General features: G+C 39.3%; 1 protein-coding gene across 1 annotated transcript in view; it reads right to left on the reverse strand.

The window, feature by feature from the left end:
- Positions 1-363: 363 nt before the first annotated feature.
- LPAR3 (lysophosphatidic acid receptor 3) overlaps positions 364-25,337 on the reverse strand; it is a 48,359-nt gene continuing 23,385 nt past the window's right edge. Inside the window, exon 2 of the mRNA XM_063103616.1 lies at positions 364-692. Within this exon, the coding sequence (XP_062959686.1) occupies positions 364-692 (329 nt within the window). The remainder of the gene's footprint in view (positions 693-25,337) is intronic.

Raw genomic sequence — 25,337 nt, forward strand, 5'->3', positions numbered from 1 at the left:
CTCTGTTTACTGCCCATGCTTTTAAACTATGTAAAACAAGGGCTGGCCTGTGGCTCACTTGGGAGAGTGTGGTGCTGATAACACCAAGCCCATGGGTTCAGATCCCATATAGGGATGGCCGGTTGGCTCACTGGCTGAGCGTGGTGTTGACAACAACAAGCCAAGGGTTAAGATCCCCTTACTGGTCATCTTTAAAATATATATATATATACAAACTATGTAAAACAAAAATTTGTTTTAATCTAGCAGTGATTAATTCAGACCTCAAATAACACTGTACAAAGGCTTTGCTAGAGACAGGTAACCATTCTCTACAGCTCTCTTCCCAGAGGAGGCCTGGGTGGGCGGAGAGGTGTCCACAGATTAGGAACTGCTTTTATTGCAGACTGTGCCTTGGCTAATACTATCTTCCATGTACTGGCTGCCCGTGTCGCTCCTACTGAGGACTGTGGAGGGGATGCGGGAGGGGCGCCTTTCTGGATTCTTCTCCTGAGAGAAGCAGCAGATCATCTTCTTCATGGTGCTGTACATGTCCTCGTCCTTATATGAGTAGATGATGGGGTTCATGACGGAGTTGAGCAGTGCCAGCAGCAGGAACCACCTTTTCACATGCTGCACGCCGCACTGTGTGCAGTTGAGGCCGTCGAGGAGCAAAACCACCAGGCCAGGGGTCCAGCAGACCACGAATGCCCCTGGAGGGAGAAAAGAGGAAGCAACATGTGCTCAGACCTCAGGCTGCTCATTCAGGGTTCTTCTCTCCTAGCCTTCTGTCAGTGGTGGCAAGGGACCAGAAGGATTTGTTCTGCCAATTGCAAAGCAAACTTTCACCCTTCATCTGAGCATTTGAGACTGGGATTGTTGGAGGCAGATAGCTGGGAACCTCCTTGACCATCAACCACATTCAATTTCAAGTTCTTATCTGCTTGCCCAGGTTTTGTTATTACTAGGAGCTTGCATTTAAGTCCTGCTTAGCAAGCACTACACATACGTGATCTCTTTTAGTTCTCCGAACCACACTAGGAAGCTGCTGCAATCAATATCCACATTTGACAGAGGAGAAAACCGAGGCCCAGTTCCAGGGCGATATGTGAGGAAGCCTCTCTGACTCCCGGGCTCACACACTTAACCTTACATTCTGCTGGTCTCTAAATCAGGTTTTCTAAATGCTTTCCTGAAAATAAGATAAATTGCTTCTATAGCATTCTCCTAGTCTTTTAACTAAGTCACCTGCTTAAAAATTTTACTCTTTATAAATCTATGTTGATGCTTAGTAAGTACTACATTCTTTTTGACATAAAGGTCATCTGCTTAATTATCTGCTCTAGATTTAGATTTTTTTGTCAGAAGTAAATCTTTCACTATGAGATAGAAATGTGTTCTTTAGACTCTGCAACTGAATGTGAACAGTAGTCTCTTCTCTAGCTGTTGTACATACTTACCTTGCCTCTAAACTTCGTGATATTTTTCTCCTAAAATATGAGATATAGGTTCAATATTCCCGTACTTAGTTATCATAACTTCAGATAATGGTAACAGCTAACCTTCATACTGTGTTTACTACGAGCAAGGCACTGTGTAAATGCTTTCTTGATTAACTCATAGGTCCACACTATGAAGTTGGCATTATTATCCCCAGGAAACTGGGGCACAAGAAAACTTAAGTAACTTGCCTATGATCAAGTAGCTTTTAAGGGACACCTGAGATTGAACACAGGCAGTCTTTCTCCACAGGCTGTGCTCTTGGCACAATGTGAGCTGCCTTGAAGTATGATGTGGTTGCTTTCTTTCAACATCCTTATCATTTCTAAATGCACTTGCTTATCCATTCAATAAATACTCATCTTGAGCTTACGATGAGCGAGGCGAAGACCATGCACTTGGGGAGATAAAAAGCTAACACAGGAGACAGAACAAACAAGCAGTTCTACAAATCTTATTACCAATTAGTTATTCTTACTGGTTAGAATTAGTCCTGGACAGTATTCCTCTTGCTGCTTTATCTTCCTTCTGAGAGAGACAATACTAAGCAAGACAAGTGAAGAATTATAGAGAGGTGCTATACGGTGTGAAGCACCATGAGCTTTGGAGTCAGACAGGTATGCCAGCTCCTCACCTTGTAAGTTAACAAAATTAGGCAAATCACTTCTCTGAGCCTCCTTTCCTTCCTTTATAAAATAAAGATAATGGGCCGGCCCATGGCTCACTTGGGAGAGTGTGGTGCTGATAACACCAAGGCCACGGGTTTGGATCCCTATATAGGGGTGGCTGGTTAGCTCACTTGGGAGAGCGTGGTGCTGACAACGACAAGTCAAGGGTTAAGATCCCCTTACCGGTCATCTTTTTGAAAATAAAAATAAAAAAATAAAGATAATAAACTGGACTATGTGGGGTGGTTGTGAGGATCAGAGGTAATGGAAAATGGTGCCCAACATTGTGTTGGGTTCACTAAGCAGTGGTTATCATGAGATGCTTTGTTTCCACCAAAATTAAATGTCTAGGAGGTAGCAGGAGGGTTTAATTCTCCATTTCATAATTACAACTTACGATGGCTCCCTTTTTTCTCCAACCTGTATTATTTTTGGTCTGGCTGACATATGTGGATAAAAAACTGGACATGGAGATAAAAGATCAGAGATTTGGGTCCTAACTCTTGCTGTATAACTCTGGGAAACCCACGTCGTTGCTCTGGGCTTTGGCTTACTCAGCTGTAAATCAAGAACTTTAGGCTAGGTCTGCGTTTTTCAAACTGTGGGTCAGAACTCCTTCGTGGGTATGCAATCAACTTAATGGGTTCAGACCAGGTTTTTGTTTTATTATATTATAATTACTTTTTGGCAGCTGGCCAGTACATGGTTTTATTGTTTTGTTTTGTTTTGTTTTTAAAAGATGACCAGTAAGGGGATCTTAACCCTTGACTTCGTGTTGTCAGCACCACGCTCTCCTAAGTGAGCTAACTGGCCATCCCTATATAGGGATTCAAACCCGTAACCTTGGTGTTATCAGCACCACACTCTCCCAAGTGAGCCATGGGCTGGCCCTGTTGTGTTTTGTTTAAATGAAAGAATAGAATAGCTCAGCTCAGAGTACTTTACAAAGACTAAAGGAGATTTTGTTTCATAAAAGTTTTGTTTCAGTTTTATATAGTATGAGACAAAGTATATTTCTTACTGTTGGGGTTGGTCAAAAAGTTTGAAAAATACAAGTTTAGATACCCAGCTCCAATGTCTGTATTTCCAGCTCCATCCAGCTACAATGGTCTGTATTTTCCATAACAGTAATACTTTTGCTCTATTCCCAAGAGCGTTACTATACTGTCAAGATAGAACTAAACAAGCCAGACATCAAAAGCTGTAGCTACCAACTTTGATGTGAAGAGTCCTTTCTACATGAAATTGCATAATTCCAAAGAAATCCTGGTGGGAGTGATCCAAAGTCCTGTGTTAATGGGAAGGAGGGAAAAACACTGACTAATTTTATACTTGATTAAAGACAGACATCAAAATTTAATAGAGTATATTATAACTTCCAAACCAATGGAAGGGGACAATGGAACTAAAGGAAAGCAAAAAAAAATCTCAATACAAAAGAAGAGAGGGAGAAAAAAGTAAAACAAAGAAAAAAACGGGACAAAGGACAAAATAAGATGCTGGAAATGAATCCAAATAGATTGATAACCAAAATCAATGTAAATTATGGTATAGTTAAAAATCTATCCCCATACTGGCTGGCCACCAAAAAAAAGAAAAAAGAAAATCAAGGCAAATCTAAACAATTTGAGGTCTAACATTAAATCTGTATGTGGTAAAACCATGAGAAAAAGCAAGAAGATGACTAATATGAAATTTATAACATGGTTATCTTTACAGGAGAGAGGGCCACTAGAATGGTTGGCAGAGAGGAGGTTCTAAAGATATTGGTAATGTTCTATGAAATTGAGTAGTAAGTACAAAGGAATTCTTTTTACTTTTTATTCTATTAAATGTTAATTCTTTAAACTCTACATATATTTTATGTAATTTTGTTTGAATGATATATTATACACACACCAAAAAAGAGATAAAAGTAAATTGCCCATGTTTTCCTACAACCTCATTCTCATTTTTTTAGATGAGAATATTTTTTTCATCATGAAAACTTTTTCCCCCCAGCATGAAACACAAGTTTGGGTTAGTCAGGCGACTTCAACACTCTAAATAAATCTTCAGATTGATGCCCTGTTTGTCATAATGCAATAATTTATATATATTTTCGTTTTGCACTGATCTCTTGTCCTTGGTGTTATATCACTGTGTTCTAACCAACTGAGCTAACTGGCCAGCCCCTGTTCTAAGCATCTTATATGAATTAACCCAATAATATTCATAACAACCCTTGAAAATAGGTACCAATACTACCCTCATTTTAAACCTAAGGCAACTAAGGCACAGAGAAGTTAGGTAATATGCTCAAAGGCACACAGCTGTTAAGTGGCAGAGCCAGGATTTGAACAGAGGCAGCCTGGCACGACAGCCTGTGCTCCTGTACTGTCCATATGCTATGCTGCTCGGCAGAGGACTACAAAGCATCTTATGACTAAAGTCAGTGATGGGGGAGGGGGAAGGTAATTCTGGATTTTAAAGTCCCCTTCATATTATGTCATATCTGACTAAGAAGCTGCATATATCACAAGTCATTCCTTGGTTTGCTAGCAGAAAGATTTTCAGGCCAGAGAAGGAAGGAAGAGAGGGAGGAAGGAGGGGAGAAAAGGGAAGGGGAGAGGTAGAGGTAGGAAAAGGAGGAGGGGAGAGGAGCGAAAGGAAGAAAAGGAAAGAAGGGAGAGAGGGAAGGGATGAAGAGAAGGGAGGGAGATCCAACAAAACTGCAGACTGGCCATAGGGTAAGAAGAGAAATAAAAATCTGCTGACCTTATCTTTATACTGTTTCCAGTGAACAACAGAGGGCAAGTCTTGTGTGACAGTGTGACAGAAGAGCCCAAGCACACTAGGCTGCTAAGCCAGAGAGTGGTGTTTCAGGGATGCTGCCTGGAGCTGATGTTCACACTTCCAGGCAGTGACCCTGCAAAACAGCCTTTGCGAGACTCCTCCACTGCAGCCATGCTCTCCTTCCAAACACATCTCAGAGTGGATCCACAGCTTATCTAACAGTTCATTCTTTGGGGTTTTATACTGTATGTCAGCAGTTAGATATAAAGCTCCTCAAAAAAATTAAAAAGGAGAAGAAAACGTCAGGAATGGTTTTGGCCCTGGGAATCTATAATCTTGGAGAATTCTAGGAATCCTGTAGACTTAGCAAAAAGCCATGGGCGGGGGGGGGGGGGGGCAGAATTATCTAAAATGAGAAAATAAACATCTCTAGAGATCAATATCTTCAACTTACACTTGGAAAAAATGCACATACAGAAATGCACAAACACTAGGAGTGAAACTAGACTATAGACAAGGCCTATGCCTTCCTCCTCTGGGCCTGTTGGCTCTTCGGTTTGCCCTGCCAGAAATGCCTTCCCACCTCCTAATCTTAGGGGCTATTTTTCTTTTTTTTCTTTTTTTTTTTTTTCTTTTTTGTGACCGGCACTCAGCCAGTGAGTGTACCGGCCATTCCTATATAGGATCCGAACCCGCGGCCGCTGGGAGCGTCGCCGCGCTCCCAGCGCAGCACCCTCCCGAGTGTGCCACAGGCTCGGCCCTTAGGGGCTATTTTTCTTTCTAAGCTCAGCGCACACTCTGCCTCTTCCACTGGACCCCTCCCATCTCACATCTTCCCACCCCACCAATGCAAGCTCTTGAACACTGCGCTACACTGGTGGTGGTTTGTAATACATACGCCCTGTCTCTCAGGCCGTTACAAGCTCGCTAAGCCTGCAGGCTATGCCTCACACCTGTTTGTATCCTTAGAACTAAGCATACAGCCCCACACTCAGTAGCAAAAGAGATGAGTCAGGGGAATGTAACAAGGTTATTAAGAGCCAACACAGGGCCAGGTACTGCACCAGCTGCAGCTCCTGCTGATGAGAACAGTGTATGGTCTTGCCCTTTGGAGACTAACAGGGACAGAACCTGGACCTGATGATTCTACCTACTGTTAAAGAAAGGCTCAGTTGAAGTGATGCTCAGCTGAGCTGGGTGTTGAAGGGCACAAATGACTGTGCAGAGGTGAGAAACAGCATGATGCATTTGGGAAATTCCAAACAGTTCAGGATGGTTTTAATCCAGGTAGGTGACTAAGGAAATAAGATGAAGTGTGAGGTAAACATGGGCCAGACCCAGAAGGGCCCTACGTGCAATACTCAGAAGTTTAGATTTAGTGCATAGATAAGACATAGTAAGCCTTTTTCAACCAGGAGTTCATCCAGAGAATTAAGCCTGAATGTCCTTAGGCATACTTTGTATGTCATAGATCAACTTCTCTCCCAAGCATCTAGAGTGGGATGAGTTATGTACCACCCTTGAGAGGATTAAGAAAACACTTCTATGTTCCATGTTTCGTAAAGGAACTCCACTGAGAAAGACTAGATCAGAGGATTTTTCAGACTCAGTAGTAACTCAGTGGATTGTGAAATCAATTTAGTGGGTTGCAAACAGAATTTTTTTAAAAAAATGAAATAGAACAGAAAATATCAGAGTGCATCAAGTATAGTAAGGGTATGTTTCATAAAACTTATTTCAATTACACACAAAACCATGTGTGTGTACTGGGCCATGATACAGCATGTGTACTGTTTCTTACTGTGGGGTCCGGATTAAAAAAAAAAAAAAGTTTGAAATCCACTTCTATAGATCAGTGGTTTTCAAGCCTTTTTTTTTTTTTTTTTTTTTTAAAGTAAAGGAATACTTTTTCCAAAGGAAATCTCTTGTTAAGCTTGAAAATCAGAGCTGCTCTGGCTGAAGAAAGAGGGAAGGGAGTGTTGACAAAAGCACCGTGCAGTAGAATTTGCTCTCATCATCATACCTTATCTTCCTACTTCAAATGCCCATCTCCCCCCAGGCAACTCTGGGAAACCCTTGGCAAGTCCAGTGACCACAGTATGAAAACTACTACTATAGAATGGTAGCTCTTTGAAGATTTCTAATTAGGGGTGTGGATAAATCTTATATTATAGAGCAAAGCTTTCTCCAAGTGCTCAGGATGGACTGGGGGTGTGTGAAACTAGAAGTCTGCTCCCACCTGCATCAGAGTCACCTAGAGTGCCTGCTTAAAATTCAGATTTCTGTGTCCTACCCAGTCCTGCCAAATGAGAAACTAAGGAAGGTGTGACCTGGTCATCTCCAGTTTTAACCAGTTCTCTGGGGAATGCTTAAGCATGATAATATTTGAGAACCACTTTCCTAGACAGGGAGACGCATCTGAAGAGGGACTAAAATCCAGCTGAAAGTGATCAGGATTTGAAAAAAACGGTGGTTGTGGAGATGGAGAGAAGAGGTGGGTTAGAGGGTAGTGAGGAGGAAGGGACTGTAAGACTTGATGAATACTCGGATCTAGGAAGTTAGGGGTGACTGAGTAGCATGTGGCTGGGATAATCAAGTAGGGCAGACAAAGGAGGGACAGGTTTAGAAGGAGGAGACAGTGGTTCCATTTTAAGTATCGGGCACTTAAGAATCTCTGTGGCTCCTCCAGTTGGAGATATGTAGAAGGCAGCCAGAATCCTGGGTGAGAACTCTGAGAGCTCCAAATTGAAATGTTGACTTGGAAGTCATTGGCAGTAGTGGTAACTGAAGCCATATGTCCTTCCATTAATAAATATTTACTAAGCAATCGCCTACCATGTGCTGGCTACTGAGAGTGAATGTCTTCACAATGATTAAGTTTGGATAACAAAACTATGTTCCTTCTACTGCTGAGTGACAGGTTAGTTGTTTTGAGAAGAAGCAATTATTTTTTGTTTTAATTATGTTCTATATTCTTTCAGCACTTGTTTAAGAGACTTACTTATAGCCCAATTAGACTATAAATGAGCTTTCCTCTACTAATTAAATAAACTAGTTTGAGTGCTATACTCAAAAATCAATAACGAGTTCAATATTCATTTTTAATGTACAGTGAACAGTATAGTAGAATATTCAACTACGATACTGAGATGATATTTTAATGACTGCAATTTAAGGTACTCAGAAATATCAAATTAAGGATGTCTAACACACTGGAAAGTACAAATACAAATGAAAATATTGGTGACAAGAGAAATAAAAGATTTTTTGAATTCCCTAGTCAATATTATGTTTAGATAATCTATAACGACCCCCCACCTCCAATTTGGAAGTTTACAAAACATCTCAAAGAATACCCTGGTTAATACCTCATTCTCCACATTATGGAAAGTAAGAAGAGCGAACACCAGTCCATCTGGGAGAAACAGTTTTCATTGGAATGTATTTAAGTTAGTTCAGCATTCCTGGGGTTTTGGTGATAAACAGGATATATGGAAGATTCTGACCTCAAGTTGCATGAAACCTGTTCTTCAGGACTCATACTTTTCTATTCCATCTAGTTAGACTTGTAGCCATATTTTTATATGTTTAAAAATGCACACATGCAAATAAAATAAAACAAAAATGCACACATGCAATTAACAAAAAAATCTTGACATGTGAATGGCACACAAATAAGACATCCACAATGATAAAAACACTCACAGAATAGTCTCACTTTGGCACATGGACTACTAATTTAATCAAACTGGAAAATATATATTTTAAATCTGTTCACTCTGTTATTCTTTGTTTTTAGTCCAGGAAAAAGCAACAGAGCACAAGCAATGATACCAACCTAGTAAGCCAAAGGGCTGTCTGATTTACTAAAATAGAAAATTACAACTCTACATAACGATCGGGTTGTGGACCTCATCCTAGGGTAGCACTCTTTTTATTTAAAAAGAAATTTTAAAAGTAAAATTTTAAAATGAAGATCTATTTTTGGTTAAAAGCATTATAATGTGTAAGTCACACATTAATAGAATATTAAAGTGAAAATAGTCTTACAACATTAAAGAACTTGTTCAACAACTTAAAAATAACATATCTAGATATGGTGTGCACTCAAATTCATATTCATTTACCCATAGTGTTTTGGAAGTCCAATAATTCAGAAAATAGAGTGTCACATATGTGGAAGGAATGAAAATATATACCTTTAGTAAATCTGACTTATTTTTACTTCAGAAAATAAGAAAACACTAAGATACTTCAAATAGATGATGAGCAGTTAAACATTCTACAAATGATTCATTTAACACTATTGTTACTACTGTAACATTTTTTGATTCTAACAACTGGTTTTAGACCCTTCTTTTAAATTTGTGGCCAGCTTTGGAAAAGTGGAAATCTTGATGCCAAGGGGTTATGAAATAAAATTTAAAGCTGAGGCATACCAGCTCAAACCACAGCCTAGACCTAATTCTAGTGTATAACTCTGGGTAACAGCTGGAAATCATAAACTATGTAAGTAGGAAAACACCATCACTACCTCCAGATTCCACTTTTAAGCACCACATGTATTGATCATCAATACCTCAGTACCTCACTATTATATCAAGGGCCCTCTAGCACCTAAGAAAAGGTGTGAGGTCTGCTGTGTGTATTGGCAGAGCAGCAGCTATTTGCCTGGTATAATCTTAAAGACTGACAGATCCCAACTAGCCTGCACGAGGATCTAAAATTCTTCCCACTGGAGTCACTCCTTTGGATTAGGAAGGTCTCTGCTGCACCTCACCTAGAAATGCTAACATATTAAGCTGTAAGCACATAATATTTTTTTCACATAAACTGACATTAGCATAGAACAGAACCTTGGGGGAATGTAAAGAGATATCTTTGATATAGTCAAAAAATTTTGGAAGGGCTACAGCATGGGACACTGTACAGGAAAACTGACCTAAATGGGACATAAGTTTCTGTATATCCAGATGGCACAAAATACCACTCTAAGCTCAGAGGAAGGGAAAGGGAAGTTGCAGGAGCTGGAAGAGTGGGTTGAAACCACACTGACTTACAGAGAGATGGGCCTGGAAGAACTACAGCATGATAAAGCTCAGGAGTGGCAGTGTCCTAACAAAGGGCCACCACTTCTCATCCTATATCCAAGGCCACCATCATCAACCAACCACAAAACTACTTGCTTCTGAGCCAGCATATGATCTAGAATCTTTTGTAGCATGTAATCCAAGCAGCCTCTAGCAATCAAATGGAATTTGTCCTTGGGATGAAACCCACTTACCATCCCTGCTACAGTAAAAGGAACACAGGCTTGAAATCAAGTAGACTCTGAGTTGGAATCCTGGCTTATGACCAAGGGCAAATCATTTCCCTTTCCCGAGCCTCCATTTTCTTAGCTATGGAATGAGCATGATGATATGATGACCCAACAGGATTTTCATGAGAAGTTAATGAGATAACATGTGGAGCCCAACACAGAAAACACTTAGAAGATGTTAGTTCTGACTGTCCAGATAGTCGGTTACTTCCTCTGCTGTGCTTCTTAAGCAATTTATTTATTTATATTTTTTCTGGTGGCTGGCTGGTATGGGGATCCGAACCCATGACCTTGGTGTTACCAGGCTGTGCTCTAACCAACTGAGCTAACCGGTCAGCTCTCTTCTTAAGCAATTTATAACCAGACCTGGTAGAGTGCCTCAGTTGCTGCTATGTGTCCACTTATGTGCATACACACACGCAATTTATTACACGCCGCCGTACTTCTATATGCATGTGGCTGCCTTGCTCAGCTGACATCCTCAGGGGAAATCCCTGTTATATCTTACTCGACTTGGGATACTCAGTGCTTAGCCAAGTGCCATACACCCAGCAGGTGCTTAATAAATGCTTGTTGAATAAAGGAGCAAGAGATCTTGGTTCAAGTCCTGATCCTGGACTAGAGTATGATTTTTTCAAAGGTCATTCTATTTCTCTGCTCCCAGTTTCTTCATCTATACATTAATGGGGCTGGACAAGAATGACTTGTAACTGAGGAGAAAGGCAAAAATGGATGCTCTGCATGGTGCCACGTGATAGAATTTTGTGGTAAAATATAAGATGCATGTCACACTATTCCAGCAGAAACTGGTGTTTTGATGAGATGCCCAGAATGCTCTCAGATATTCAATATTTATTCATCTAAAATACAGAGAGCATTTGTTAAGTGTTAAGCACTATGCTGATAACTAGAAATAGCAAGACAAGAAGACAGAGGACTAAATGATTACCATGCAGGGTATACACAAGGTGCTATGAGGGTATACTGTCCAATAGTCTCTCTGAGAGTTAGAATGAATGTCCTCTGTAGGATAACCATGCATTGAGTTATTAAATGGATAGACATGGTAAGAATACGTATGGCCGTGCATATGGATAAAGGTGATGCAAAGGGGACTACTGAATTGCTATCTTTCCCCCAGGAAAGATCTTTCTCTCTGCTCTACTATTCTAGTCCCAAATCTATGACTGCTACGCTGTTTATAAGCTCCCTCTGTTTAAAAGTACACCATTAAACAAAATATTTCCAGGTCTGATAATGACTGTAAGACTTTTGCAACTCAAGCAGAGGAAGGGCCAGGAGGCAGTGAAGCAGACAAGCCCTCAGGACCCCAATCTCACCTTATTGTGGGTGCTTAGGAATATTCGACAACACGTAAAGGAGGAACAAATGAATCAACAATATTCAGAAGTTACAAAGCAACCAGGGGCCGGCCTGTGGCTCACTTGGGAGAGTGTGGTGCTGATAACACCAAGGCCACGGGTTCAGATCCCTATATAGGGATGGCCGGTTAGCTCACTGGCTGAGCGTGGTGCTGACAACACCAAGTCAAAAATTAAGATTCCTTCACTGGTCATTTAAAAAAAAAAAAAAAAGTTATAAAGCAACCAAAAAACTAAAAGGACCCCACAGACTATTTAAATTATGTGAAAGCCAGCATATAGATACCATATGGATACTACACCACCCAAGTGAAAGGCCTTGCAAGGTGTCAACTGTAAAACTCCAAAAAAAATGCCATTCACAGCGACTATAATGATAATGGTGCCCCCTGGAGCTGTGCAATGTAATGGCTCTGCTAGTAGTAACATCACTATTTAATAGCTCAATAGTTATTTTATATAGAGAAAAATATTACAGAAATAGTAATGATATATATTATAGTTCAGTAGTGCGCAATAGCTGTTTTTTAAAAATGTAGATTTGATTTTTTACAGATAGTCTGAAGAATGACTGCTAACTCATTTCACCACACTAATATTTGTCATTTTGTTTTGTTTTGTTGGGTTTTTTTTGTTTTGTTTTTGCAGCTGGCTAGTACAGGGATCCGAACCTGTGACATTGGTGTTATAAAAGAGTGTGCTCTAACCAACTGAGCTAACTGGCCAGCCCAATTTTGTTATTTTTGATGAAATCTGTATCAGAAAAACTCAACAAGAACTTTAAAGATTCTTAGTCTTTTCTAGCTGAGGTTTTCTTTGAATGGTTGAAAGTACTTTTTTTTTTTTTTTTTTAATTTAAGATTTTAGAAAACCCCTCAGAAATCTAGGAATTTTATCAAGCAGCTAACAGCCCTGAAAATGCTGGAGTTAAAAATGGGTTGCAATAACGGTTTGCCTAATAAGTTATGATTCATCCAAACAGTGACATACTATGCAACTTTTGAAAACAATAATATTGATATCAAAGGTGATCATAATATACTGAGTTTTTTAACCAAAAAAACAGGTTACAAAACATTATGCATAGTATAATTCCATTCTGACTAAATTAATTGACTATTACTTCATTAAATAAACTGATTAATACATTAAGCCTGCATTGGTACATGTGCGTGTGTATGCTTAGAAAAGATCCCAAAACAGTTAACCCAAAACCCTAACAAATATAATCTCTAAGCAGCATGATCCAAATGACTCAACTTCTTCCTTACATATTTCATTGTTGTGTTAATTTTTTACCATGACCAGACCATGTCTTTGTTTTAAATAGCCCTCACTAAAACTATTTCTGTTTCCATTTTGGGAACAAATATATTTGCATGTACTAGCTTTCTACTGCAAGAAATGCTGTAAGCTTGATTCTACAAGTTGAGAAACTAGAAGGTCATGACTGCCACTCCCAATGACTCTTTTAATGGCAGTTTCATTCCATTTTATCAACAGTTACTTTACTAAACAGGAAAATGCACAGCAAGAGTATGACAAAGTCATTAAATAGTAAAACCATGCATAACCCTTGAAGTGAAACCAATAAAAATCAATTGTGTAAAATGTGAGGTTATTGCAATATTAATTTTAAAACATCTCCATTAGTTGTACATTAAGTAACAAAAAGCACAAAGGTAATGAAGGGAAACATACTATACTGTATGCTGAGCCAAAAGGTCCAAAGTTTCATCTGGGATCTGGATACTGGCGCTAGAACACAGGAAATAGGTTCATCTGGTTTTTTTCTTCTTCCAAGCCCCCCCAGTGAAAGCAAGCTATGCAAGCACTGGACACAGATGTAGAGACATTCTGTTGTGAGTGCACCCTGCTAATTCTTAAATAGCCAGCTTCTCCAATAACTCATTTTGCTTTTTTATGCTTTCTGCTGCCAATGGTGGTGGGGGCGAAGCATCAAAATGACAAACACCTATAGTTTTAACTTGGCAAAGGTATGATTTAGAGCATCATTCAGATTCTGTAAAAATACCTTCTGCTTGTTAACTCTGATCACATCTAACTTTTCCCTAAGCCAGTTGGAATTGGTATTTACCATAATTTGCTTCAAAGGCATCTAATGTAATACTACCTTTGTTTCCTAAAGACTGTTTTTAAAGTTTGCTTTGTAATATACAAAGCAATGCTAGCAAAGGCACACTGCTCAATCCCCAGCATATGGCAATAATTACTGATTAACCTTTTAATGGGCAGTACGTAATAACGCTGGAGGTGCAAACATGGACTTGTTTTCTTACTCTCCTTGTCCTCATCTTCTCAGCTGTCCTACTGTCCCCCATAGCCTACTCTCACATGCTCTCCTTTATTCACTTTTCTTCATTTTTCTTTCATCAGGAACTCTGCTTGTGTCCTATTTGTGATAGCAACCACACCTACTTAAAACAACCCCACCTACTTTCAAACTTAAACAGCACTCACTTGATCCCACTGTTCAGATCCTGGGTGTAACAGTGCTGTCTGAAGAATTCATATATCATCCAACAAATATTTATGGAGGCCCTACAAGGAGCCAGCATTAGTACTGATTACTCAGGACACAGGTAAACAAGATAGACACAAGCTCTTTCCCAGTTCCTGACTTTGTCAGCTCCTTGTCATAGTTTAAGTCTCAGCTCCAAGTGTACCTCTTTGGAGAGGCCCTCCTTTGTGCCATGCAAAGTAGCACCTAGCCCAGCCGTTCCCTAAAATGTCATTCTGCTTGGTTTCCTTGTATCAATCTCTGCAATTATTTTATTGGTTAATTGGTTGATTTACTAATTGCCATCACCCCAGTTGGAAAGTAAACCTGAAATTGAGGACTTTGCCAATTTAATTCACCCACAGGCATCTTCCACATATACTGTGTTATCTAGTTCCCCTCTGGATATACTGATCCCATAAGTCTGGAATGGGGCCCCAAAATCTGAACTTTTAACCATTCCATTTAACCAATGCCATGAGGCATTCTCATGCTCAGGAGAATGTGTGAAGTGCTGGTTTTTACACAAACCCAAATTTCTAACAGATTCTGACAATCCAAAAGTTTGATGACCACATCAGGCTTTCATCTCACTGAGAGAAAGTTTTCCTGAGGATCCTTCTGCTGGAAAGGAAAAGATTTTTGGCTCTGACATACTCTAGAGGCTCCTGTGAAATGTAATCTGGTAATAATGAACGGCATGGGCGTACAGGAACTTATGAAAAACCATTATCAGTCAGGATCACGCTCAAGAAAAAGAAAATTATTGGTAAGGCATGATCTGGTTAATCACTTATTATAATGAACAAACTATGCAACCAGAAAAAGAAAAAAATAAACATAATTGGAAAACATTTTCTTAGTTTGCACTGAGCAAATTTTCAAAGTTTGATACAAGGAATGTGAGGGAATAGGTGGCTTAAGTGCAGAGCAAGGATGAAAGTAGAAGGAGGCAAAGTAGGGGAGAGGACATAAATAGACCACAAGTAAAAGATAACAATGGAAGGAAAGTAGGATAGATACGGCAACAGTGCAAGGTAATGCCATTAAGGTATCGCATAAGAACCTGGAGATGAGAGAAAAAAGGTTGCTCTTTGAGTTAAGCCCTAAACCAAAGTCACCATAAAGAGATATTATAGTCCCCAGACCTGAAAAACCTTTACTGAAATCTGATTGAAGGCAATAACAGCTCAGGAGAAAGAATGTCATCGGAGCCACAGAAGTCTAGAAGGATGTTATGCAGTTCCCAGAGAGGAAAGTTTTGGTCAAAGTCGGTCTGTTCTTGTGGCTAGGAAGTCTCTACTGTTCTGATTCTGTTCAAAAGGCAATCTCTCATACCAGCCAGCTACCAAACTCACAAAAAGCAATTTCTGATTACGACTGGAGTTGCCAGGCAGTGAGTATCTGAACCCCCTGGTAATTATATTTCCTCTATCCAAATAAATATATTGGCATCCTACAATATATACACACATACCACCCAGAAAGAGGGCAAGCCAAAGACAGGAAGGAAAGAGGCAAATTAGTTCTCACCCTGGTACCTTGTTCACGGCCTTCCCTTGCCACCATTAGTGTCTGGTGATCTTCTTCTCTTTCATCAAAGGCCAGCTCATTTGTCTCCTCTTCTGCAAAGCTTTCCCCAGTCACCCTTCCCTAGGCTGAGCTGAATGTTCCACATTCCATGGTACTTTCTACACACTTATTGTTAAATCAGACACCATTAGTCGATTATCTCTCTATCTGGCCAGACTGAGAGCACGTCGAGGGCGAAAAGGTGCCATATTCACCTTGGATCACTGACATCTGATTGGCAAGGGCAGAAAGGCTGCCCTCTTTACCTTGGATTCTCTACACCTGATTGGGAAGGACAGAAAGGCTGCCATCTTCACCTTGGACTCTTGACACCTGATGGGGCTGGATGCTTAGTAGGTGCTCAATTTTCAGGGAGGCAGGAAAAGAAAGCTGAAATGTCACAGAGAAGAAACATGGAGGTAACACAAAGAAAAATTGAACATGTTCCCTGTCAGGTTTTCATACAGAATGACTCATTCTAATGTATTGATTTCAGACAGAACATTTCTCAAGCTATCTACGCCGATCAATTTTCAGAGATATCAAGGTAAGTTCAAGGCTACAGCACTGCAGGAGACCCATCTTATGAATTTACTCAGTAGCCAATTCTGTTCCCAAATTTTGCAAGCTGGTTGGCTGGCTGGAATTCAAAATGTCCTCTGTCATGAACACACTGATGTATGTTGCTCATAAGTCACTCATAAAAGCCTATTTCACCCATACATATAGTTGATTACTTTATAGGCAATTCCAGACTTAGAGTTTGATTTGCAGTGTTTTTTTTTTCCTATTGATTTATTTTTAACCAGTTACACTATTACACCTTTGCTAATAGTTAGAAGAAAGAACTTCCAATAGTCTCCTCCCAAACTGTGAGCCTCATCCTGCATGAGGCCCCACCAGTTTCTGCAAGGGGTGAAGGAAGTGTATCTCTGTCTTTTTTATTATTTCTTCTTCAAGACCCTTCAGTTCTTTTCCGCCTTTCCAGATACCTCATATATTTCTGTATTTGAAAATAAGCTAAATTAAATCTTAAAATATATAATTGATTACTCTCTTTATCCTGTATAATATATAAAAATACACACATGTTTACATGCACACTTTTTAAAATTTTTGGCGGCTGGCCATTACAAGGATCGAACCCTGGACCTTGGTATTATCAGCACCAAGCTCTAACCAACTGAGATAACTTGTCAGCTCTAATGTACACTTTAAATGCACACACTTGCTTTATGTTATATACCAGTATATAATTCAGAGTGGATAAAACAGAGTACTAGTAAAAAATCTCATTAGAGATTGAGCTCCAGGCCCTTGTGTGGGAACATAGTTCCCTGTTAAGACATTGTTTCCACTGAAAATTGGGTTGAACTTAGTTTCTATCATTTTACCCTGGAAAGCATGCAGCAAGCTTAAATTCGAGGACTGCCTGTGCTAACAATCCTGTACTACTGAACTATCACCGTCTCTGTAGGGGAAGGAAACTATGACGATCAGTTCCAATTTGTGTTGCTAACCATAAATAGGCCCCCTCCCTGTCTTAGAATAGTGATACAAATTGCTAATATGCTTTTTTCTTGTTTCTTCCCATAATCATCAACACATGTATTAATTTTGGTAATAAGTGTTGGATAGTCAAGAGGGTTTGAGAGACAATTCCTGCCCTCGAAATGCTTGCCCTCTGGTAGGGCAAATTGGGCACATGAAGTCACTGTCATGAGGTAGTAAATGACATGCACCAAATGAATGGAATGGGCAAATAAGACAGGAACTCAGAGAAGAAATCACATTGGGGTAATTGAAGACGACATGGTAGAGAAGATAGGGCTTGAGGGAGGTCATGAAGGACAGGTAGGAATTGAATCATTCAGGAGGAATTTGTGGCCACACCCCCTGGCCAAACACGTAACATATAAATATACCAAACGCCTTTGAGATCAGGCACCATACCTTGGTGCTGTAATAATAACAAGCTGGGATAACTTCCAGCGCACATTTCACCCAAAGGAAGTGTAAACCATGTTATGACAGGTACCTGGGAAGCCAGGGGCTCCTCTTCTGATTTTGAATAGTTTATTATAATCTAGGACAGAAGAGTCTCAGGCTCTTCTTACAGTCTATGTTTTTCCACATTTGGGTAAATCAAACACATTTCAACCACATTACATCATGGTTTGAAAGAACTCTCTGTTTAAAAAGTTACTTTTACTATCCTACTAATCAAATGAGATTAGTAAGTCAAAATGTACAAACAACAATAAATATTTTGTAAATTGTTAATCAGTGAAGAAGAAACGTCTAAATCCCATAAATAGAGATGCTGAAAAAGATCATTTAAAGTTGAAAGGAATTTTTCTTTGAATTAGACATCATCTATCTTGGCCAGGATTTGGGAGAAATCAAACACCCTACGTTCAATAAGGGGAGTCTGGTACACCGTCTCGCTTAAATTGTGGGACTAAAGACATCATGATACTCAGATAACTAAAAGCTCATCTTCTTGTCCCTTAAGGCCTCTCCTCTCCCACCATAGGAAAAACATTAAAACGTCCTCTTTCAACATATTCCCTTTTATTTTCCTGAAACAAATGTGTTTATTATTGTGTACAATGACTAATTTGGTCTTGCTACCTAATGATATAGATATACTGAAGGATTTACTAGTTAGATAAACTTGGATAATACCCTCTAAGCCTTGATTCCTCATCTGTAGAACAGAAACAATAAGTCCCTCTCCCAGGCTGGGCGAGAACTGAGTGAAAGGATGGGTATAAGGCCCTTCAGGGTGGCGTCTAGTATTGGGTCATCATCACGATCATGATCATGATCGTTAGCTCTTATTAGTGTTCCAGGAAAGGTCTGGTATTGGAAACCTGGGACAGCATTGGTCAGAGGGGCAATGTGGCACGGTGATTTAACAGCGTGCCTCTAGAGACAGACTACTGGGTTCAAATCCCAGATCTTCCACTTCCTCGTGGATAAGTTTGGGCAATTTTATTTAACCTATTAACCCACCGGTACCTCAGTTACTTATCTGTCTCATGGGGATAATAAGAATTCCACCTGCAGGGGTGGCTGTAAGGGCAAAGTGGCTTATTATACATAAAGTGTCCAGAGCAGTCCCTGGCACAGAGCAAGACTCTGTGTGTTCACAATTCTTGCTGTTGATCCTGCTCTCCAGCTTTAAAGACAGTCAGAATCAAACTCAAGAGTCTGGGAAGAGTTGGAAAAATACCGGAAAACTAGAGCTAGCCGAGTTGCTGAAATCAGCTGTTGTTTTCTAGGTAATCCCAGAGGTGCGGTGATTTTTAAAAATAAATTTAGTCATTTAGATCACAGCTGTACAGAAGGAACTAAGTGAAAAAGACCTGAGTGGCAGAAGGATGACGTTGAGACCTATCCATTCAGCATGCTTCTATTACAGAACTAGCAATGCTGCAAGTATTTTTTATTTTCATGTCCATTTTCTCAACTAGATCATAAATAGCCAAGTTACTTTCATGTTCCCGAATTTTAGCATAGTGCCTGTCATAAAGCAGGCACTTAATCAATATTTATTAATTAGTAAATGATCAAATGAGTGAGTAAATGAATGGTCTAAAGACACATGTAAGAGGACCTTTGAATACTGACAGAATAGAATTTGACCCCTGGGTAACCAGGTAGGAACCAATAGCAAATGAGCAAGTAGTATGAACAGGAGTGATGTTCCTATAACCTGGAACCTCAATTTTATAGTTCCTATAAGTCTATTTTATTGAAAGAGATTTTATTATGAATCATCTTTTCTGCCTGACAACTCTAATTAGTCCAGTCGAGAAAATGCATTTCACAGGCACGTTGGCAAGCATTGTTTTGCTTTATACAGATGATGCATACCAGTACAATTAGAGTATAAAATGTTTGTGCCTAGTTCAAATGAACTCAAGTCATCTTCCCATGCTTATAGAAAACTTTATGGATAAATCTAATAACATTTTCTTTTTGTAGAATCACAGCCTCTGAGATCTGCAAGAATTCTTACAGATGCCTATCTATCCTCCCAAATTATGAAATAATCCTCTAAATAACACTACACGTGAGGGTCATCTAACATCTACCTTGCCATCTCCAATGAGGAGTTCAACCCACCTCACTAGGCAGCCAAGCTTCACTGCAGAATAGCTCCAGTTTTTAGAAAAGTCTTCTGATAATGAATTAATATATCCTTTCTGTAATTTCTACCCCTTGGTCCTAGTTTTAACTTCTGAACCTCTGAAATATAATTCCTTTTCTGAGTAACAATTCTTAAAATATTTTGAGATAACTGCTATGTCCCCATTTCTTTTCTTTGGTGACACTTCCCTAATTCTTTCATCTGTTCTAGATCCTTCAAAACCCCAGCCACTCTCCCAAGAGGTGCTACACTGACAAAATTCTTCATAAAATGTGATGCCCAGAACTGTCCTTAGGTACAACATGGCCTTATGTCCAGAGAAAGCAAAACAATTTCTTCCCAGCTCTGGATTCTATGCATTCAATTAACATATCTACAATTGCATTCCCCTTTTGGGCAACTGCACAGGCATGCTGTCCTATACACCACAGCACTTCTGGTTAATAGAAACCCTTAGGTGTTTTGTTTTTCCCAGACATACGCTCTTATTAAGGAGGTCTTCCCATCTTTGCAGCTTGTGTAGCTGCAATGTGCATGCACACGTGTGTTTTATTTAAACTTAATGATCTTATCTATTCTTACAAAATGTTGTGCTTACTTATTTCAGTGTATCATTCTGCTCTGTAGAATTGATGGCTGCTTGAACCTGGAAGCTCCTATCTAACATATTAGCTATTCTTCTCACTTTGTGCCATCTACACATTTTGCCACCTACATACAATTTTTTTTCTTCACATTTTCTTTAAGTCATTGCTATTTTGCTGAGGAAATACAGACAAAGTGCAGAGTTCCCTAGCACTCCTTGAGATTCTTGCTAGATTGACATCAATCTTGTCTCTAACCACCAGCCTTTAGGTACATGGTTCATTATTGATGAATCTCCTGGCTGTTCTATCACACTGCCCACAGTTCTTCCTGATCAATAGAATTTCATGTCCAATTATCAAAGGCTCTCTCAGCATCCATATACATACCTTCTATGGCATTCTTTTTACTAGCAACCTTACTGCAACATGTAAATTGAGTTAATTTTAATTTTTATGATGTCTTATGAACACCACTTATTTTTTTTACTTAAAAACTCATTCTACAATTTTGCTGAGCATATAATATTCATCATCAAACATTAAAATAATTAGTTAAGTAATATAGATTCTGGCCTCATGCAAAACTGCTCATTATTTCAAATCTTCTAAAGGTGGTCAGAAAATGAAATTTGAAGTTCTAACACTCAAAACTGTTATATTCCTTTTTTCATATATACACTGTGTCTTGGGGAAGAATAACAACTTATTTAATTTTCAATCTGCTATAATAATTTATTTGGGACTTAATTTAGAAAATTGGAAAAAAATCTTAAAATCACAGTTCTTAAAATTAACAGTCATTTCTGTACTTTCTTTTTTTTTTTTAAAGATGACTGGTAAGGGGATCTTAACCCTTGACTTGGTGTTGTCAGCACCATGCTCAGCCAGTGAGCGAACTGCCCATCCCTATATAGGATCCGAACCCATGGCCTTGGTGTTATCGGCACCGCACTCTCCCGAGTGAGCCATGGGCCGGCCCCATTTCTGTACTTTCTAATTGCCTCATTTTATAGATGAGGAAACAGGCACTGACAGATTAAGTAAATATTATTAGCAAATAATACAATGAAAGCTGATCTGTCCTGACAATTAAGAGCTCTATATTCTTAAGAAAAAAAAAATTCTATCACTGAAGGAAAAATATTTTTATCACTTTAATCCAAAAAAAAAATGCACCTGAAATGAACATAGCACTTTAATTATTTAAAGAAAAACAGAAAATTCGCCTATGCTGATCCTACATAATCAGATATGCTTCCCTACAGGTTCTGAGCCAGTTTGGAGCCAGCAAGAAGAATTTGGGGTCCTTTCCCATTCTAGAAAAAATCAAGGTGACATCAACTCTGATATAGTCAATAGAGGGGTGTACGAAATGCCAAACTTAGGCAGGAGTTTCTCATCATAAAAATATGAAAATATGGTCCATTAGCAAACTATTTATTACATATTGCACACACACATGCAAATAATATTTCTATCAGTTTGCTTATACTGAAAAGGAGGGCTGAAATACTAATGGTGGTACCCTTCTCTTTAGAAGGGTAGTGAGGCCAGAAGTTTGTGCAGATTGTAATCAAGCTTCACTTTCCGTTATATACCACTTCTTACTTGGGCCACTGTAAAATCAAGGGGGATATGGCTCCTACCTCTGAGTGGAAACTTATGTTCTAAGTTTTTGGACAAAACTTATGTTCTAAGTTTTTGGACAAAAACTAGAGAGAAATAATGTTATTTGAAGCTGGAAAAAAACATGGTGCAATTCAGAAATGGTATCCTTAGAATATACATAATTCGGCACTATGACACCTACTTGTGAAATATCCTCCCAGGATGGTTGAACTAGATGGCTTCAAGGGTCTCTACAGGTATAACATGAAGTGATTTAGAAATCTCCTTAGAACACCAGGGCTCTGAAAAACACAGGTCTAGTATGTATTCAGGCATAAAGAGCATCAGGCCAACTCCTAGAGATACAAACTGTCCTCACCTCCTGACACGGCAGGCCCTGGAGGCTAGGGAACAACAGGGGATCCTTGGGGCAAAGGTATCTGAGAATGAGGATCACTGCTGCCAACAGCCCTATGCCAACATTCTGGTCATTGGCATCTCTGCACAAATACTAATAGTAAGAAGTCTGTGCCAGCCAATATTGACACCTGGACCTGTGGTTCCAGATTCTTTCATAGAACATTCTCTTGCACTGTATACTCCATCTTCTCCTTGTCCCATTCTCAATGATTCCAGAATCTGCACTCAGATATGGGTTACATGCCCAGAGCTACTATGAACAGTATCACTGTCCACCCAGTTGTCCAGGCCAGAAATTTGGGTGTCATCTTGGCCCCCCCACTCCCTCCCCACATGAACTCAGCAGTGAGTGCACCGGCCATTCCTATATAGGATCCGAACCCGCGGCGGCGGGAGCGTCGCCGCGCTCCCAGCGCCGCACTCTCCCGAGTGCGCCACGGGCTCGGCCCGAACAATCACAAGTTCTATTGACTCCGCTTCCTTAATCTCTCTCTAATCCATTCATTTCTTTCCAACTGTCCGATCCCTCTGAGGTGGTTACATCAGACTACCATCAGCTCTGCCTGGGATTAATTTAATGGCCTTCCAAATGAACGTCCTGCCTCCAGTGTTGGGGGTAACATTCTCTGTAGTGTGGTCAACAATCTTCATAAAAGGAAAATCTGAAAAAGTTATTTCCTTGCTTAAAAGTCTTCCAGGTAAGGCCTTCATGACCTCACCTGAGTGACCCACCAGCCTCCTTGCTCCTCTGACCAAACTCTCTTCTGAGCCCCTATTGCCATCTTCTGTGTTATCTGTGGTGCCTTGAACTGGCCATGCTGCCTTTCATTTCTGGTTGTTGTCCCTGCAGCTGCCTGTTTTCAACATGCTTATGGATCCTCAGCCCAGTTCCTCACAACTCCATAGCTATCAGTGCTTGGTTTAAGAAAAATAGTAGCTTACACTTACTGTGCAGGGTTACATGCAAAACATTTTTATGTATCCAGTCATTTAACACTCACACCAACCCTTTGATGTAGATATTATCATGGTCCCCTTTCATACTTTAGAAACTGAGGCAGTTTAAATCAAGCTTGCATGATCTCTCAATGCTGGGTTATGTGCCCCTTCTATGTAATCTCAGAGCCCCATGTTTATTATAAAAATTATAATTATCTATTTTCATAATTATCTGTTTTCCCAATTTTCTGAACCACATACTGTATGTAGGTCCTTAAGGGAAAAGACATGTCTGATTTTTGGTGACCTCCTAGATCAAAGCTCAATAAGTGTTTGCTGAATTAATAAATGATGACAATGTTCTGCAATATGGTGTAAGGATTAGGTGCATACCCTAGAACCAATGTGTTTGTATTCAAATATCAGCTCTTCTAGTTATTAACTGTGTGACCTTTAGCAAGTTACTTAACTCCTCTGCCTAGAATGGGGATAATAATAATATATTTTATATAAAAATTAAATAAGTAAATATCTGTAGAGTGCTTAGATGAGTTTCTGGCACATAATAAGGACTATGTAAGTGTTTGCTATTCTTAACATTAGTGTTACTTAAGAAACCAAAAGCACTTGCAAAATTGAATGAATATCATTAGCTCAATTTTACAGGGAAGAGGAACTGACAATGATAAAGTGACAATCCACAAATATATGCTGGTCCTAGAATTAAATACAATAACCCAAAGATATGTTACAAAGCATTAAATACCTAGCTTAACAATTTCTTACAAAATATCCTATCAGTAGACTTGTAAACCAATTTTGATAAGACATGTAAATGAGTAGGCTCCTAACAAACTCTAAAGAGGAAATGACCCAGAAGTATCATTCAGAGCACACCACTTATATAAAGGAAAAACTCCTATACATACAAGCCAAATTTATAAGAAAGTTACAAGGAAATGTCTCCTCGCATTTGTGAGAATGTTTAGAACCAAAGTTCTATTTTGTGGGGAAATTTTTCTAAACAATTTACTCACTGACAGTGGAAAAAACTAGGTCTTCTAACTTCAGTGGGGGATTTAGTTGTGCATTCTTTAAAGCAAAGTAGACATCTCATTAAAACAACAATTTTGTTTGAGGAAAGATGTAACCAAAGGAGTCAACAGTGTGCCAGGATTTTCTGGAGTAATTAAGTACTGTGTCTCTTGTTGGTAACACTGTCTTTGCTCAAAGATTATTGGAATGGAAACCCCATTTCCTGAAAACAGTGGCTGGTTTTTACCAAAAGAAGTTCAGAAATACAGAAAAGCTTACGGAGCTGGCCCTCTACTGAGCACTCCAAAGCCTTGGTCTTCATTTCTGTGATATTTAAATGCTCACTGCTATCTCTTTGTGAAGAAGTACTCACGGCTGGCAGGCAAAGTGGGTTCAAGGGCTGAGGTGGGGTGCCTGTTCAGGGGTCTCAAAACCCAATCCAGACTACTACCCTTACCCCCATCCTCAAAAAAAAAAAAAAAAAAAAAAAAGGAAAAGGAAAAAAAAGAAGCAGTATCTGGACTTTTACTTTAAATAGTACCCAGTCCCTCAGTTCTCAACAGTCATCCTCCTGCCTTTGGCAATTGAGGTTCATATTCCTTCTTCCTAGATCACAGATCAAAAATGAATTCCTGAAACTCCATTTCCAATTTTTGTAATATGTATCAATCCTACTTGAAATATAGCATAATTATGTAAATCTTTACTTACCAGAGAGGTTTTCAAGGACAACCAGTGGCCCCTTATGACAAATAAGGCTTGTTTTACTCCTTAATTATTAAAAACATTTAGAAACAACAAAACTCATTACAACTAAAAATCTAGAGAGCCCCTGGATTTCACTGAAATGGGATTTATCCTCGAGAGGAAAA

This window comes from Cynocephalus volans, chromosome 8, assembly GCF_027409185.1.
Source record: "Cynocephalus volans isolate mCynVol1 chromosome 8, mCynVol1.pri, whole genome shotgun sequence".
In the NCBI taxonomy this organism is placed as follows: domain Eukaryota; kingdom Metazoa; phylum Chordata; class Mammalia; order Dermoptera; family Cynocephalidae; genus Cynocephalus; species Cynocephalus volans.